At 45.9% G+C, this 19627-nt stretch overlaps 1 protein-coding gene across 1 annotated transcript; it reads right to left on the reverse strand.

Moving 5' to 3' along the window:
* Positions 1 to 2577: 2577 nt before the first annotated feature.
* LOC148443075 (uncharacterized) lies at positions 2578 to 9744 on the reverse strand. The gene is made up of 2 exons (XM_088463264.1): positions 9465 to 9744; positions 2578 to 4758 (listed from the first exon to the last, which is right to left on the reverse strand). Exons 1-2 carry the CDS (start codon positions 9742 to 9744, stop codon positions 4097 to 4099), a joined length of 942 nt encoding a protein of 313 aa, XP_088319390.1. The 3' UTR covers positions 2578 to 4096.
* Positions 9745 to 19627: the final 9883 nt, after the last annotated feature.

Here is a 19627-nt window from a genome sequence, read left to right on the forward strand (position 1 = left end):
GGTGTGTGTGACGTGTAGTCACCGTGTGACAGTGCTACAGGGGAGGGAGTGTCTGATTGTGTGACAGTGCTGCAGGGGAGGGAGTGTCTGATTGTGTGACAGTGCTGCAGGGGAGGGAGTGTATGATTGTGTGACAGTGCTGCAGGGGAGGGAGCGACTGATTGTGTGACAGTGCTGCAGGGGAGGGAGCGTCTGATTGTGTGACAGTGCTGCAGGGGAGGGAGCATCTGACTGTGTGACAGTGCTGCAGGGAGGGAGTGTCTGATTGTGTGACAGTGCTGCAGGGGGGGAGTGTCTGATTGTGTGACAATGCTGCAGGGGGGGTGTCTGTGTGACAGTGCTGCAGGGGGAGAGTGTCTGATTGTGTGACAGTGCTGCAGGGGGGGGAGTGTCTGATTGTGTGACAGTGCTGCAGGGGGGGGAGTGTCTGATTGTGTAACAGTGCTGCAGGGGAGGGAGATGTCTGATTGTGTGACAGTGCTGCAGGGGAGGGAGTGTCTGATTGTGTGACAGTGCTGCAGGGGAGGGATTGTCTGATGACAGTGCTGCAGGGGAGGGAGCGTCTGATTGTGTGACAGTGCTGCAGGGGAGGGAGCATCTGACTGTGTGACAGTGCTGCAGGGAGGGAGTGTCTGATTGTGTGACAGTGCTGCAGGGGGGGAGTGTCTGATTGTGTGACAATGCTGCAGGGGGGGTGTCTGTGTGACAGTGCTGCAGGGGGAGAGTGTCTGATTGTGTGACAGTGCTGCAGGGGGGGGAGTGTCTGATTGTGTGACAGTGCTGCAGGGGGGGAGTGTCTGATTGTGTAACAGTGCTGCAGGGGAGGGAGATGTCTGATTGTGTGACAGTGCTGCAGGGGAGGGAGTGTCTGATTGTGTGACAGTGCTGCAGGGGAGGGATTGTCTGATGACAGTGCTGCAGGGGAGGGAGTGTCTGAATGTGTGACAGTGCTGCAGGGGAGGGAGTGTCTGATTGTGTGACAGTGCTGCAGGGGAGGGAGTGTCTGATTGTGTGACAGTGCTGCAGGGGAGGGAGTGTCTGATTGTGTGACAGTGCTGCAGGGGAGGGAGTGTGATTGTGTGACAGTGCTGCAGGGGAGGGAGTGTCTGATTGTGTGAGCCATGTTTTTGTTATCGCCAGAAGGTTGAGGTTCTATGAGATAAAGGTCTTGGTTGGATGCAAAGTTATTGCAAACAGAGCAGCATTCCAAAAGGCACATTATAGTGACTGGGAGGGTGATGGGAGAAACATGATGTTTATGAGGTTTGCTGGATTTATATTTCATTATGAGTGGGGCCTGGATTTGGAGATATGTCACCAGCTAATAGAAGCAGGAGAGAGATAATTATAGTTGTAGGTGTATGAAAGATTTTATGGTGACAGGATAAGGATGTTTGTCAGTTTATATAGATAACAAGAAAGCTCATGTGAGCTCATAAGAGGGGAGTAGAGTAATGAGGAGGCAATGTGTACAGAGGGGTGACATACAGGGAGAGTGACGGATGTAATAGCCTTAGAGAAGATACCATGGAGTGATATAGGAAAAAGCACATGTGTGTATATAAGAGGGGAGTAGAGTAATGAGGAGGCAATGTGTACAGAGGGGTGACATACAGGGAGTGACGGATGTAATAGCCTTAGAGAAGATACCATGAGGGGAATTCAATTAGAGGCGAAAAGCCTTTTTCGCCTGTTTTGTTGCGAAAATTTCGCCTAAATACTTTTTGCCTAATTCAATTCCAGGAGAATTTCAACTAACCTCACTCGATGCATTGAATTAGGCAAAAAATATTCTCCAATCAATAGCAGGTGAAAAGTGCAAAATCTTTATTTTGGGGTGCAAAAGTGGGGAAACGACTTAGGACCCTTGGGACAGCCCCCCAAAGGACAAATCTGCAAAAAAAAAAAACTAAGAACACCCCAAAAAAGACATGTAATTTTTGGGGTGAAAATTTAAAAAGTGGGGGGATAGACATAAAAAGTAGTGGAATGGACTTCCTAGGGGTCCCCAAGGATGGGTCAGGTGTTTTTAGGATTGGAGATGCAGGCAGTAGGTGGATTTTTCATGTTTTTAAAAAGTTCACTTTAGAGACATAAAAATATGCTAGCACCCATTTTCAGGTACCCCAAATTTGACTGGACTACGTATTTTCAGCCAAAAATACTGCTTAATGCCATTCTTCACCACCTTCACAAAGACGCTAATAGCAAGCAATTTACACAACTTAAGTACCCAAAATAGTCTTATTAGGGCTATTAGTACACATCTACAGTATATTGATTCCCTATGTTAATGTATCTTTTTCTGGGGTACAGACTGATTTCCCCAATTCTTTCAGTACTTTTCGCCTGTTCCGTATTCGCCTATTTCCGTTTTCGCCTGTTTTGCAATTGAATTAGGCGAAAAGCGGGAACGCGCACGGAATGAATTCGCCTCTGAAACAGGTGAATGAAGCGAAAAGTCGTACAGGTGAAAACTTTGCCTCTAATTGAATTCCCCTCCATGGAGTGATATAGGAAAAAGCTTTTTTTTAATACATGTTGATTTTGGTTTAATAGGTGAAATTTGTAGGACAGTACATAAACAAATGTCATGAAATTACCTGGTCACAGATGGTGATCAATGTGTGTTACACTGTTTTTTCTGTTTAGAACATTTTGTGTATTACCACAGTTAGTCGCCCCCTCAGCTAGCTGCCCCCTAAGACTGAATGGTAAGATATAGTCTGGCTGATAAGACACATGACTACATCTGAGCCAATTGGTCAGCGGAATGAAATGCAGAGTGATGAGAGGACATACATAGCACTGTGTGTGTGTGAGTATATAACAGGCAGTGTGCTACTATAATCTATGCTTCACTGATCCCCATCACACACAGGTAATGACAATTACAGCAACTCATTACATCACATACGTATAACATCAGATGGAAGATGTGATGTTCTCCACGATGGACTGACATTGGGAATATGTCACCACATGGATCTATTGGCTATAGTACAAGGAGACTGAGGACTAATTGCTTTTGCTTAGCAACACAAAAGACACCTTGTTCTGTCCTTTGTCTGTTCCCTTCTGTTGTCCATGACTGTGTAATATATAGACTTTCCTTTATTACAGGTTGATTGTTATGTGGATAATGTACCAATGTTTCGTCTACTGATGACGCTGTGTATTGTCCAATCTGCTATTGCTGGTACTCAAAACACAATAGATTAGCCAAAGATTTGAAGTGTTTGAATTATTTAAAGTATTGGGCCTGATTCAGACCCACTCACTAGCTGCTCGCACTGAGCGTATGCAAATATGACCAAGTGATGGCATGGGAAGCGATAGCTCGCCAAGGCATAAGTACGCCCACTTTGCCTGTACGAGCGATCGCTTTATGTATGCAGACACCCCTTAGCGTATGTAGAGACGCCCACTAGCGCACGTCATCTCCAGGAAGTGTATTAAAACATTGGTACATCGAGGACCATCGGAAGCGAACGCAGCGCTTGTGGTTGCCTTTACCCTACCGCAAGCACTGCAAGGCTTTCAGTGTAAAAAAAATGCTGGTGACGTGTACAATGACGCTGCCTGTTAATTATGCACGCCTCTGAAACGGCGTTGAAATACTCAGGCACGCCTGCATTCGCACCTCCACTCCCCCGTTTTTACTGGACTGCACCTGTTACCACCCACAAACAGGCTCTCCTATCACTCACTCTGCTGGGCTGTCTTTGTAAGGTGAGTGAGCGGTATGCGATCACAATGAGTAGTTCGCGCATGCGCAGAACGAAGCATGCGCGTACGCAGACCATCGGGCTGCTTGCGACCGGCTCCAAATCAGGTCCATTGTGTTTATTGTCTATGAGCTCATGTTTTTTCATGTAGTATTTGATGTGTAACAAGATCTGATTTCCATTTAAAACATTTCCCACACTCAGGACATGGAAATGGTTTCTCACCTGTGTGACATCTCTGATGTGTAACAAGTTGTGTTTTCCGGGTAAAACATATCCCACACTCAGAGCATTGAAATGGTTTCTCACCTGTGTGATGTCTCTGATGTGTAACAAGAGATGATTTCTGTGTAAAACATTTCCCACACTCAGGGCATGGAAATGGTTTCTCTCCTGTGTGACTTCTCTGATGTGTAACAAGTTCTGATTTCTGTGTAAAACATTTTCCACACTGAGCATGGAAATGGCCTCTCACCTGTGTGACATCTCTGATGTGTAACAAGATTTGATTTCAGTATAAAACATTTCCCACACTCAGAGCATAGATATGGTTTCTCCCCTGTGTGATAACTCTGATGTGTAACAAGATGCGATTTCATTGTAAAACATTTCCCACACTCAGGGCATGGATATGGTTTCTCCCCTGTGTGACTTCTCTGATGTGTAAAGAGATGTGATTTCTGTATAAAACATTTCCCACACTCAGAGCATGGAAATGGTTTCTCCCCTGTGTGATTTCTCTGATGTATAACAAGACTTGATTTCTTTGTGAAACATTTCCCACACTCAGAACAGAGAAAGTTTTTATCACCTCTGTGAGCTGTACTGTGTGTAGCAATATTAGAGGTATCAGGGGAACATTTATCATAAATAGAAGGACCACATGATATATCTGCACAGTGATGTACTGGATGCAAATTTAGAGTAATGGGGTTGTCTCCTGGAGAATCCTGTGGGGTGTTATCCTGAATTTTAAAATGTGGACACAAAATGAGATCTCCTTCCATGGTGTTCTTGATTGCGCATCCACCTGTAGGAAACAATATAAAATGTTTGGATAAAATTCCCACTATTACTAAGTTCTCAATGTTTAGTGGTTTTGTTTATTTTTGCAGATTACAGATAATTACAATAACTTACAAAACAATAAAGAAGAGTCTTGTCTCAAAATATAAAGAGAACAACATCACCCAGCTGTGACAGCTCTCGTCAGTTAGCATTGGCTATTTCATGGACTGTTTGTTTGGTAGCATATACTGTGGGTGAGGGGTATAGGCAGCACATAAGGAGGTGTATAGTAGTAATGTGCAGCATATACTGTGGGTGAGGAGTATAGACAACACATAAGGGGGTGTATAGTAGTAATGTGCAGCATATACTATGGGTGAGGGGTATAGACAGCACAAAAGGGGGTGTGTAGCAGTAATGTGCAGCATATACTGTGGGTGAGGGGTATAGACAGCACATAAGGGGGTGTATAGTAATGTGCAGCATATACTATAGGTGAGGGGTATAGACAGCACATAAGGGGGTGTATAGTAGTAATGTGCAGCATAGACTGTGGGTGAGGGGTATAAACAGTACATAAGGGGGTGTATAGTAGTAATGTGCAGCATATGCTGTGGGTGAGGGGTATATACAGCACATAAGGGAGTGTATAGTAGTAACGTGCAACATACACTGTGGGTGAGGGGTATAGAAAAGAACATACGGGGGTGTATAGCATATACTGTGGGTGAGGGGGACAGAAAGGAAATAAGGGGGTGTATAGCATATACTGTGGGTGAGGGGAATAAGCAGCACATAATGGGGTGTATAGCAGTAATGTGCATCATATACTGTAGGTGAGGGGTATAGGCAGCACATAATGGGGTGTATAGTAGTAATGTGCAGCATACACTGTGGGTGAGGGGTATAGGCAGCACATAAGGGGGTGTATAGTAGTAATGTGCAGCATATACTGTGGGTGAGGGGTATAAGCAGCACATAAGGGGTGTATAGTAGTACCGTGCAGCATACACTGTGGGTGAGGGGTACAGACAGCACATAAAGGGGTGTATAGTAGTAATGTGCAGCATATACTGTGGGTGAGGGGTATATACAGCACATAAGTGGGTGTATAGTAGTAATGTGCAGAATACACTATAGGTGAGGGGTATAGACAGCACATAAAGGGGTGTATAGTAGTAATGTGCTGAATATACTGTGGGTGAGGGGTATAGACAGCACATATGTGGGTGTATAGTAGAAATGTGCAGCATATACTGTGGGTGAGGGGAATAGACAGCACATTTGGGTGTATAGTAGTAATGTGTAGCATATACTGTGGGTGAGGGATATAGACAGCACATAAGGAGGTGTATAGTAGTAATGTGCAGCAAATACTGTGGGTGAGGGGTATAGACAGCACATAAGGGGGTGTATAGTAGTAATGTGCAGCATATACTGTGGGTGAGGGGTATAGACAGCACATAAGGGGTGTATAGTAGTAATGTGCAGCATATACTGTGGGTGAGGGGTATAGGCAGCACATAAAGGGTGTATAGTAGTACTGTGCAGCATATACTGTGGGTGAGGGGTATAGGCAGCACATTAGGGGGTGTATAGTAGTAATGTGCAGCATACACTGTAGGTGAGGGGTATAGACAGCACATAAGGGGGTATATAGTAGTAATGTGCAGCATATACTGTGGGTGAGGGGTATAGACAGCACATAAGGGGGTGTATAGTAGTAATGTGCAGCATATACTGTGGGTGAGGGGTATAGACAGCACATAAGGGGGTGTATAGTAGTAATGTGCAGCATATACTGTAGGTGAGGGGTATATACAGCACATAAGGGGGTGTATTGTAGTAATGTGCAGCATATACTGTAGGTGAGGGGTATAGATAGCACATAAGGGGGTGTATAGTAGTACTGTGCAACATATACTGTGGGTGAGGGGTATAGACAGCACATAAGGGGTGTATAGTAGTAATGTGCAGCATATACTGTAGGTGAGGGGTATAGGCAGCACATAAGGGGGTGTATAGTAGTAATGTGCAGCATTATACTGTGGGTGAGAGGTATAGACAGCACATAAGTGGGTGTATAGTAGTAATGTGCAGCATATACTGTGGGTGAGGGGTATAGACAGCACATAAGGGGTGTATAGTAGTAATGTGCAGCATATACTGTAGGTGAGGGGTATAGGCAGCACATAAGGGGGTGTATAGTAGTAATGTGCAGCATTATACTGTGGGTGAGAGGTATAGACAGCACATAAGTGGGTGTATAGTAGTAATGTGCAGCATATACTGTGGGTGAGGGGTATAGACAGCACATAAGAAGTGTATAGTAGTAATGTGCAGCATATACTGTAGGTGAGGGGTAAAGACAGCACATAAGGGGTGTATAGTAGTAATGTGCAGCATACACTGTGGGTGAGGGATATAGACAGCACATAAGGGGGTGTATAGTAGCAGTGTGCAGCATATACTGTGGGTGAGGGGTATAGACAGCACATAAGAAGTGTATAGTAGTAATGTGCAGCACATACTGTGGGTGAGGGGTATAGACAGCACATAAGGGGTGTATAGTAGTAATGTGCAGCATATACTGTGGGTGAGGGGTATAGACAGCACATAAGGGGTGTATAGTAGTAATGTGCAGCATATACTGTGGGTGAGGGGTATAGACAGCACATAAGGGGTGTATAGTAGTAATGTGCAGCATATACTGTGGGTGAGGGGTATAGACAGCACATAAGGGGTGTATAGTAGTAATGTGCAGCATATACTGTGGGTGAGGGGTATAGACAGCACATAAGGGGTGTATAGTAGTAATGTGCAGTATATACTGTGGGTGAGGGGTATAGACAGCACATAAGGGGGTGTATAGTAGTAATGTATACAGTTAGGCTGTCATGTTGTGTATATGTAACATTACCAGGTGACATATGAAAGGTATTAGAGGAAGTCTATCTGTGGCCGTGTCCTCTGTCTGTCTCTGAGGCAGGAAGCACAGAACAGCTGGAGGGTGCGGGATGTCACACATGACTACGAGGATATAACTAGAGGAGGGACCCGTCATTATCATAGATCCGCCTCCTCATTACCAATCCTCTGAGTCCCATTGTTCCATCCCGGTAACTCTCATACACTAAGGCACTCACACCACAGGGGGTAACTAGTAATCAGGGGGAGTGTACATCACACCCAGCCCCCCTGCAGGGATACCCAATACCAGGGGAAACACACTGATGAGTTACCTGCACAGGGGTGTACACCTACATTGTGGGCACTGAGCTGTATTACAAGGACAGGACAGGAGGGGGTTGGGGATCAGTACTGTGTAACGTCCTCTGGGGTGTGGAGTTTAGGCTCCTACAAGGAGATACTGGAGAGCGGAGCTTTGTCTCCTGCCAGCAGGACAGTATTACAGGATGGCACAGTGGGAAGAAGTCCCGGCCTTGACAGTGTTAGGCTGCCGGACTAGGGATCCCCACATACTTCTGCAGAACATTGCACCTGAGAGTTGTGTCTCTGGATGGGCATACAGGAGGTGATTGCAGTGACTGACATCCGTCAGTACTTGGGGTGTGGGCTGCTGCCCCCTCCCAGGTACATTGTGTGGGTAACATCTGATCTAGGGGACTGGTGATTAACATGGCGACTGCTTTAGGTACCACTTAGTGTGATGTGCTGTATTTTATTGCTACCATATCACACAATAAAGATATATTTGTATTTTCCCTGTTGTCTTGTCTGTGCGATCAATGAAGTATTGACTTCTAAAATGATTAAATGCTAGATAGCAGGAGTATAATACTGGCTCATGGATCCTGATGTATGAGATACACCAGACAGTGTGGGGAGGAGACTGGTCAGATCTCTGGGCTGGTAACATACAGTGACATGATGTGAGGGGGAGAGCAGGAGTATAATAAGGGCTGATGGCTCCTGATGTATGAGATACACCAGAGAGTGTGGGGAGGAGACTGGTCAGATCTCTGAGCTGGTAACACACAGTGACATGATGTGAGGGGGAGAGCAGGAGTATAATAGAGGCTGATGGCTCCTGATGTATGAGATACACCAGACAGTGTGGGGAGGAGACTGGTCAGATCTCTTGGCTGGTAACATACAGTGACATGATGTGAGGGGGAGAGCAGGAGTAGAATAGGGGCTGATGGCTCCTGATGTATGAGATACACCAGAGAGTGTGAGGAGACTGGTCAGATCTCTGGGCTGGTAACACACAGTGACATGATGTGAGGGGGAGAGCAGGAGTATAATAGGGGCTGATGGCTTCCAATGAATGAGATACACCAGTGAGTATGGGGAGGATACTGATCAGATCTGAGCTGGTAAGAGTGACATGATGTGAGGGGGAGAGCAGGAGTATAATAGGGGCTGATGGCTCCTGATGTATGAGATACACCAGAGAGTGTGGGGAGGAGACTGGTCAGATCTCTGGGCTGGTAACACACAGTGACATGATGTGAGGGAGAGAGCAAGAGTATAATAGGGGCTGATGGCTCCTGATGTATGAGATACACCAGAGAGTGTGGGGAGGAGACTGGTTAAATCTCTGGGCTGGTAACACACAGTGACATGATGTGAGGGGGGAGAGCAGGACTATAATAGGGACGGATGGCTCCTGATTCTGCCACTGGGCAAATACATTTCCCTCATTACTTTGTACTGTTGTAGTGACTGAGCAAGAAGAATATATGACTCTTTTCTATTACTCACCTGTGCTGATATCTGTAGGGATTTGCTCCACACCATACTGCTGATCACCCTTCACATACGTCTCTTCTCCCTCTATATCTGCTGCCTTCATATCAGTCACATACGTCTCTTCTTCTCCCTCTATATCTTCTGCCTTCATATCAGTCACATACGTCTCTTCTCCCTCTATGTCTTCTGCCTTATTATCAGTCACATACGTCTCTTCTTCTCCATCTATATCTTCTGCCTTATTATCAGTCACATACGTCTCTTCTTCTCCCTCTGTATCTTCTGCCTTCATATCAGTCACATACGTCTCTTCTTCTCCCTCTATATCTTCTGCCTTCATATCAGTCACATACGTCTCTTCTTCTCCCTCTATATCTTCTGCCTTCATATCAGTCACATACGTCTCTTCTTCTCCCTCTATATCTTCTGCCTTCATATCAGTCACATATGTCTCTTCTCCCTCTATATCTTCTGCCTTCATATCAGTCACATACACCTCTTCTTCTCCCTCTATATCTTCTGCCTTCATATCAGTCACATACGTCTCTTCTTCTCCCTCTATAGCTTCTGCCTTCATATCAGTTACATATGTCTCTTCTTCTCCCTCTATATCTTCTACCTTTATATCAGTCACATACGTCTCTTCTTCTCCCTCTGTATCTTCTGCCTTCATATCAGTCACATATGTCTCTTCTTCTCCCTCTATATTTTCTGCCTTCATATCAGTCACATACGTCTCTTCTTCTCCCTCTATATCTTCTGCCTTCATATCAGTCACAAACATCTCTTCTTCTCCCTCTATATCTTCTGCCTTCATAGCAGTCACATCCATCTCTTCTTCTCCCACTATATCTTCTGCCTTTATATTAGCCAGACTTTCACCCTAAATAACCCACAAAACAATAAAATAATAGTTTAAAAATTTCAGATTTCATGAAATCATATTAATTAGAAGAATTCTGGTTAATAAGACACACACAGCTTCCTACAGATCATATAAAGATACTTTGGTATATTGGTGAGACTCTAAGTCCCATCTACCTGATGCTCCTGTGGGGTCCTGCGATTCTCCTCTGTACAATCCTGTGAATAAAGAGGATGGGGATATCTCTCTGGGGTATTTCTGTTACTGGGTCCATCTGTAGGAGACACACAGTGACTGAGTACATTGTATATATGTGATTATCAGGTGATGTGTATATAGAGGGTCCCCATACCTGCTCTCCCCTGTACAGTAAATTACATTCTCCTCTTACCCAGTGATGTGAGGAGTCGGTGATTCTCCATCATCACGTCCTTGTATAGACCCCTGTGTTCCTCTATATATTCCCCCTCCTGCATGGATACATAGTGACATCCTGACACCTTACAGGAACTTGACACACACAATGATACTGTCATCACCCAGACACATCCCCTGGTGTTCCTGTATAATGTCCCTTTCCCAGCAGTCACCTCTACAGTCATCACCCAGACACATCCCCTGGTGTTACTGTATAATGTCCCATTCCCAGCAGTCACCTCTCCAGTCATCAGCCAGACACATCCCCTAGTATTACAGTATAATGTCCCATTCCCAGCAGTCACCTCTCCATTCAGCAGCTGAATGATCTTGTTGGCGAGTTCCAGGATCTTCTGGTCATTGTGTCTCTCATGTATCAGTGAGTGAGTTGGAGGCACCGTGATGGGGCTCTGGGTCCTGCTCAGTCCTCCTGACACACGGGGACGGCTGCTGGGTGTCTCACACTCACCGGATGTCTTCTTCACTACTGTGTAACCCTGTGTATTGGGGAAGACACCGAATATCACTGCATACAGTCCCAGATCCCCTCACCTCCTTAGTCATGTCCCTGTATTATTACTATAGACATAAGTGATGTCACTGCTACACTCCCAGAAACCCTCACCTACCCAGTCATGTCCCTGTATTATTACTATAGATATAAGTGATATCACTGTGATCCTCCCAGATCCCCTCACCTCCCCAGTCATGTCCCTGTATTATTACTATAGATATAAGTGTATGTCACTGTGACACTCCCAGATCCCCTTACCTCCCCAGTCATGTCCCTGTATTATTACTATAGATATAAGTGATGTCACTGTGACACTCCAAGATCCCCTTACCTCCCCAGTCACGTCCCTGCATTATTACTATAGATAAAAGTGATGTCACTCTGACACTCCCAGATCCCCTCACCTCCCCAGTTATGTTCCTGTATTATTACTATAGATGTAGGTGATGTCACTGTGACACTCCCACATCCCCTCACCTCCCCAGTCATGTCCCTGTATTATTACTATAGATTTAAGTAATGTCACTGTGACACCCCCAGACCCTCTCACCTCCCCAGTCATGTCCCTGTATTATTACAGGGACATGTAGGGAGGGTTAGGCTTAGGACGGCGGCAGGGTAGGATTAAGGTACTTACCAGCCCCAGTCGGGATTCCAGATGATCAGGCTTTCGGCATTAAAACCGCTGGCTATTCAACCTTTGGTATTTCCTACCGATTCCCATACACCTGAAACCAGTGGTTACTACACATAGTATAATATACACAAGTACACAACACCATATGACAAGATATTTCCCCAGGCCAGATCCCTTACAGCCCACCCACCTTTTCCTCCTCATTCCACCCTCAGGTCATTCTCCCCAGTAACCTACATTAGGATAAAGTCTCTGATAGCGCACCTCATCTCCCAGCCCGGCCTCTCTTCCTCACTACTGCCCTATTAATCTGTCTCCTAAATATCTGGGCGACTTGTGTACAATCACCCATCTTATTTTCTCTGCTCCCACATCTGTAATAATATCCATATATCCTTTAAACAATCTACAGGTGGTGCCAATTACCTCCCTGGTGATTCTGTGAGGAGACATGGAAAACATGCCCTGTCATGGTTCCCTGAGGACTGGTGCTGGGAAATGCTGGTCCCTACACACATGACGGTAAGAGAGAAAGTGCGGGGAGCAGAGGGAGCACCAAACAGGTTGGTGATAATTAGAGGAATGAAAAGAAAGCTAAGAAATCCTCAGACAGGTGAGGACTCAGCAGGGCCTATTACAGAGGACGTCTGTGCATCTTATACATCACCCGGTGTACACTATGGTGTCTCTCTGTTTATTCTGTCACTTCCACACTAATAACCACCTACTGAGGGTACTGACCACCAGCTACAGCTGATACTTTCTGTATGGGGGGTCTGAGTGCTCCGGACACCTCCCTATCTCTATAGTCTGTTACCCACCGAGCAGTGACTGCTCCACCTGTATTATAATAACACCAGGGTCTGCTCCACCTGTATTATATGTAACACTAATAACCACCTACTGAGGGTACTGACCACCAGCTACAGTTGATACATTCTGTATGGGGGGTCTGAGTGTGCCGGACACCTCCCTTTCTCTATAGTCTGTTACCCACCGAGCAGTGACTGCTCCACCTGTATTATAATAACACCAGGGTCTTCTCCACCTGTATTATATGTAACACTAATAACCACCTGAGGTTACTGACCACCAGCTACAGCTGCTATATTCTGTATGGGGGTCTGAGTGCACCGGACACCTCCCTTTCTCTATAGTCTGTTACCCACCGAGCAGTGACTGCTCCACCTGTACTATATGTAACACCGGGGCTGCTCCACCTGTATTATATGTAACACTACGGTCTGCTACACCTGTATTATATGTAACACCAGGGTCTGCTCCACCTGTATTATATGTACCACTAATAACCACCTACTGAGGGTACTGACCGCCAGCTACAGCTGATACAATCTGTATGGGGGGTCTGAGTGCACCGGATACCTCCCTATCTCTATAGTCTGTTACCCACCGAGCAGTGACTGCTCCATCTGTATTATATGTAACACCAGGGTCTGCTCCACCTGTATCACATGTAATACTAATAACCACGTACTGAGGATACTGACCGCCAGCTACACCTGATACGTTCTGTATTGGGGGTCTGAGTGCACCGGACACCCCCGTTCTCTATAATCTGTTACCCATCGAGCAGTGACTGCTCCAGCTGTATTATTGTAACACCAGTGTCTGCTCCACCTGTATTATATGTAACACTGTGTCAGCTCCACCTGCATCATGTAACACTAATAACCACCTACTGAGGGTATTGACCCCTAAAGGGTTTAGTATAAATATGGAGACATGGAAGATCAGCATACCCCTGAGAAAGCACCAAACTGTGTGAAACACTTTGGTTACGAGTAGGAAATGGACAGAGTTTAACTGGAACTTCCCTCTCTAACATCAGCCGGTTGGTGACGTCATCCAGCAGGATGCGACTCAGCACGCCACATGCACTGAGAGTACAGCGCAAACCATCATCGGTAACCTGGCCCCATCTTATCAGGGGTCAGACTGAGCACTGGACGGGTGTTACAGGCCTACCTGCCGGGTATGTACCGGACCGCATACAGGAGGAAGACGACGACCATCTTAGGGTACAGTAGGGACAGGTCACCTTGTGATTGCCGTTCCACATCACCCTCTCAGGGACCAGCCCTTCCACATATTCTCATAGGAGCTATACACATAATCTCAGTGCTTGTGCTGATGTATGTATGTGTATTTCTTCTTTATAAATAATGATATTATATCCTTACACTACTGAGCTGCTTAGTACATCACAAGCGCAGGAAAAGCTTATTACTTTTACCTTAGTAACAATTGGCTGCTATATGTCACCGTGGTAACCTGCACTGCTGTATAACTAGATGCTATGTGTCACCGTGGTAACCTGCAATGCTGTATAACTAGATGCTATACGTCACCGTGGTAACCTGCAATGCTGTATTACTAGATGCTATATGTCACCATGGTAACCTGCAATGCTTTATAACTAGATGCTATATGTCACCATGGTAACCAGCAATGCTGTATAACTAGATGCTATATGTCACCATGGTAACCTGCAATGCTCTATAACTAGATGCTATGTGTCACCGTGGTAACCAGCAATGCTGTATAACTAGATGCTATATGTCACCATGGTAACCTGCAATGCTTTATAACTAGACGCTATGTGTCACCGTGGTAACCTGCAATGCTGTATAACTAGATGCTATGTGCTAGTGTGAAACTAGACATTTGGTAATGGGTGGTCCCAGTTCCAACTCCTCGCCAGAACTTGTGTTACCTTGGAAGTAGTGTTCATTCTAGGTGCAGCACTGGGCAGGGCACTGGACCTTGAAAGAGGGACTCCTGCTGCTGAAAAGGGGGCGTAGCCACATGAAAAGGGGGCATGTCTTTAAGGTGCATCCCATTTTAATCGCTCTTGGGGGCGTGCCCAGCACTTATGGACCTGCAGGGGTGTCCTAAGTGCTGATGTGTGGCCGGCATCCATACACTGGCGGTATAATGTGTGTATCGGTGGGGGAGGAGGGAATAATGGGTGCTGGGGATGTTGGGATCAGTGTACTGTGTCACCAGGTTCTCGCTGTTCCTCCCACCCGAGTACCGACTGGGGACCGTGGAGCCCGGGTCCAGTCATTGTCATTCCCCTCCCCTCTCTCACCTCAGCGGATTCTCCTGCTCCGGCAGCGCTCAGCTCCCAGTCCGCAACTCACACTCCGCGGTCTCCTCTTCCCAGCACCGTGTTCTCCAGGCTGGGGAACGGGTTCCTCAGCTTCACCACCCCACTCTGCTGCAGCAGGCGCGGGGAGAAGGGCCGCACCCCGGCTGCCCGCTTGGTGGCATCCCTCAGGGAGAAGAGCGCCGCCTTGGCTCTGGCTCCTCCACTGGTTCAGCCGCGGGAGGACCTCCGAGGGCTTCTTGAAGCTGGGGGAGTAGCCGGGGATCAGCGCGGACATGGAAGCGGCCGCAGACTAGTGCCACCCTCGACAACCCTGGCCCCCCGCACGGGAATCCCTGCTCCGTCAGTCAGAACTCAGAGTCAGGAGCTGCCGCCTTTATCAGCAGCAGTCCGGATTCCCTACGGCTACGGGGGCAAATTTGAAAGGTTGCAGGTGCTGTTTCACCCTGCCTGGCAGCACTGCTGCTGACTTCAAGCAATATGGCGGAACTTGGCTAGTGGGTGGTCCTGTGCATCCCCGGACCACCCCCCCAGTTTAGCCTATGGCTATGTGTCACCGTGGTAACCAGCAATGCTGTATAACTAGATGCTATATGTCACCATGGTAACCTGCAATGCTGTATAACTAGATGCTATATGTCACCGTGGCAACCAGCAATGCTGTACAACTAGATGATATATGTCACCATGGTAACCAGCAATGCTGTATAACTAGATGCTATATGTCACCGTGGTAACCAGCAATGCTGTATAACTAGATGCTATGTGTCACCGTGGTAACCTGCAATACTGTATAACTAGATGCTATATGTCACCATGGTAACCTGCAATACTGTATAACTAGATGCTATGTGTCACCATGGTAACCTGCAATACTGTATAACTAGATGTTATTCTGCAGTAATATCTGGGTTACGTTGCAGATTGCTTATACTTACATTTGGGATCTAACCTGTGTTTCCTATAATATATTCAGCTACCTGTACATTATCCCAAAAGGACACCTGGGAAAGTTCATATACATTTAAATTGATAATTAATGTATTATAATGCTGCCTACTCAGATAGATGGGATTATTCTATGTATGTTACATGTGAATGCACCATGTCAGATATATGGGATTATTCTATGTATGTTACATGTGACTGCACCATGTCAGATAGATGGGATTATTCTATGTATGTTACATGTGACTGTACCATGTCAGATAGATGGGATTATTCTATTTATGTTACATGTGACTGCACCATGTCAGATATATGGGATTATTCTATGTATGTTACATGTGACTGCACCATGTCAGATATCTGGGATTACTCTATGTATGTTTCATGTGAATGCACCATGTCAGATATATGGGATTACTCTATGTATGTTACATGTAAATACACCATGTCAGATATCTGGTATTATTTATGTATGTTACATGTGACTGCACCATGTCAGATAGATGGGATTATTCTATGTATGTTACATGTGACTGCACCATGTCAGATATATGGGATTACTCTATGTATGTTACATGTGACTGCACCATGTCAGATATGAGCACTTGGACATATCAGACAATAGCACATAATCAGGTGATGGCCGAGGCTTTATTATACAGAGAGAATCTCCCTCCTTACACTTACTGTGATACTATATACGTCTCCCATCACACAGCTGGTCAGTGCTGAGGGGTTATTGGCCCTGGTTAGACCAGGCTTTATATCGTCTTTCTGTTACGTTCTGTGTATTCCCTGACTTATTGCGCTATACAGATAACACCTCGTCATTTCTTACTGACACTATTACAGGTTACACTAATATTAGTAGGTTCAGTGACCCTAAAAAGAGAACTTTCTGCTTGTGTTGTTGATATTTGTATAATTATAATGCAGCACCAAAGTCTGCTCCAACTGTATATTAGTAACAAAAGGTTCTACTACACGTGTATTGCACCAACACTAGGGTCTGCTCCACCTGTATTATACCAACACTGGGGTCTGCTCTACCTGTATAAACATAGTGCAGCACTAGAGGCTGCTTATAGTAACACCAGGGTCTAATACTTCTGTATTATATAGAACACTAGTGTCTGCTCTACCTGTATAATGATAATGCAGCACCACAGACTGCTCCCCCTGTATATTAATAATAAATACCATCACCAGCTGCTTATTCCTCCTGCTGGAACCATCACCCGGAAGTTGCAGTAAATAAAAGAAACGCCCCCTCTACTTAGCCCCGCCCCTCTCATCTCCATGTACCTATGGCTACTATCAACCCCGCCCCTCTTATCATAGTGACCGCCCTCCTCTCATTCCCCTCAGCGCGATGATTGGCAGCAGCGAGTAAGCAATCGGGCTGCACCAAGTAGGAAGGACGTCCTGTAACTACCATCCACCTGCAGCTGCCGCTCACAGCTTCATCACTAGAGTAACAATATATTAGTCTAATGGTGTCCTCATGTACGGTGATCGGCGGCCATATTCTTATAGTCTCCCAATCACAGAGCAGTGGGGGCGGGGCCACAAGGGGTTTAGCTGCCATTTTGTCATAGACATTCCTGACAGCCTGAGCCAGGTAACGTGTCCTGTATATATTATATTATATTATTATTATTATATAGGGGAGAGGGGACTGTACAGTGATATATGAGGGGGAATAACACAGCTCCCAGCACACACTGATATGTGGTATTATTATTATATAGGGGGAGAGGGGACTGTACAGTGATATATGAGGGGGAATAACACAGCTCCCAGCACCCACTGATATGTGGTATTATTATTATATAGGGGAGAGGGGACTGTGCAGTGTTATATGAGGGGGAATAACACAGCTCCAAGCACACACTGATATGTGGTATTATTATATAGGGGAGAGGGGACTGTACAGTGATATATGAGGGGGAATAACACAGCTCCCAGCACACACTGATATGTGGTATTATTATTATATAGGGGAGAGGGGACTGTACAGTGATATATGAGGGGGAATAACACAGCTCCCAGCACCCACTGATATGTGGTATTATTATTATATAGGGGAGAAGGGACTGTACAGTGATATATGAGGGGGAATAACACAGCTCCCAGCACACACTGATATGTGGTATTATTATTATATAGGGGAGAAGGGACTGTACAGTGATATATGAGGGGGAATAACAGCTCCCAGCACCCACTGATATGTGGTATTATTATTATATAGGGGAGAGGGGACTGTACAGTGATATATGAGGGGGAATAACACAGCTCCCAGCACACACTGATATGTGGTATTATTATATAGGGGAGAGGGGACCGTACAGTGATATATGAGGGGGAATAGCACATCTCCCAACACACAATGATATGTGGTATTATTATTATATAGGGGAGAGGGGACTGTGCAGTGATATATGAGGGGGAATAACACAGCTCCCAGCACACACTGATACGTGGTATTATTATTATATAGGGGAGAGGGGACTGTACAGTGATATATGAGGGGGAATAACGCAGCTCCCAGCACACACTAATATGTGGTATTATTATTATTATATAGGGGAGAGGGGACTGTGCAGTGATATATGAGGGGGAATAACACAGCTCCAAGCACACACTGATATGTGGTATTATTATTAAATAGGGGAGAGAGGACTGTGCAGTGATATATGAGGGGGAATAAGACAGCTCCCAGCACACACTGATATGTGGTATTATTATAGAGGGAGGGGACCGTACAGTGATGTATGAAGGGGAATAACACAGCTCCCAGCACACATTGATGTGTGGAATTATTATTATATAGGGGGAGAGGGGACTGTACAGTGATATATGAGGGGGAATAACACAGCTCCCAGCACATACTGAGATGTGGTATTATTATTATATAGGGGGGGGGGACTGTACAGTGATATATGAGGGGGAATAACACAGCTCCCAGCACGCACTGATATGTGGTATTATTATAGAGGGAGGGGACCGTACAGTGATGAATGAGGGGGAATAACACAGCTCCCAGCACACACTGAGATGTGGTATTATTATTATTTAGGGGGGGGGACTGTACAGTGATATATGAGGGGGAATAACACAGCTCCCAGCACACACTGATATGTGGTATTATTATATAGGGAGGGGACCGTACAGTGATGTATGAGGGGGAATAACACAGCTCCCAGCACACACTGATATGTGGTATTATTATAGAGGGAGGGGACCGTACAGTGATGTATGAGGGGGAATAACACAGCTCCCAGCACACACTGATATGTGGTATTACCGTGTTTCCCCGATAATAAGACACTGTCTTATTTTTTTTTTGGCTTATTTTCGGGGTAGGTCTTCTTTTAACTAACATTGACAGCAGTGCCCCTTATGCAGGCCCCCCTGTAGCTGTGCCCCTTATGCAGGCCCCCCTGTAGCTGTGCCCCTTATGCAGGCCCCCCTGTAGCTGTGCCCCTTATGCAGGCCCCCCTGTAGCTGTGCCCCTTATGCAGGCCCCCCCTGTAGCAGTGCCCCTTTTGCAGGCCCCCCCCTGTAGCATTGCCCCTTATGCAGCCTCCCTTGTGTAGAAGTGCCCCTTATGCAGGCCCCCCCTGTAGCGGCGTCCGTTATGCAGGTCCCCTTATTGCAGTGC

The sequence above is a fragment of the Taudactylus pleione genome, unplaced genomic scaffold (assembly GCF_031769625.1).
Source record: "Taudactylus pleione unplaced genomic scaffold, aTauple2 ptg001336l, whole genome shotgun sequence".
Lineage (NCBI taxonomy): Eukaryota > Metazoa > Chordata > Amphibia > Anura > Myobatrachidae > Taudactylus > Taudactylus pleione.

What these genes read in the sequence shown, in the direction of transcription:
- LOC148443075 (XM_088463264.1), bottom strand. Translation starts at nt 9,744, where the DNA reads ATGAAGGCAGAAGATACAGAGGGAGAAGAAGAGACGTATGTGACTGAT. An exon ending in CCCTACAGATATCAGCACAG is followed by an intron (nt 4,759 to 9,464) that starts GTGAGTAATAGA and finishes TGTTTCCTACAG; the next exon opens with GTGGATGCGCAATCAAGAAC.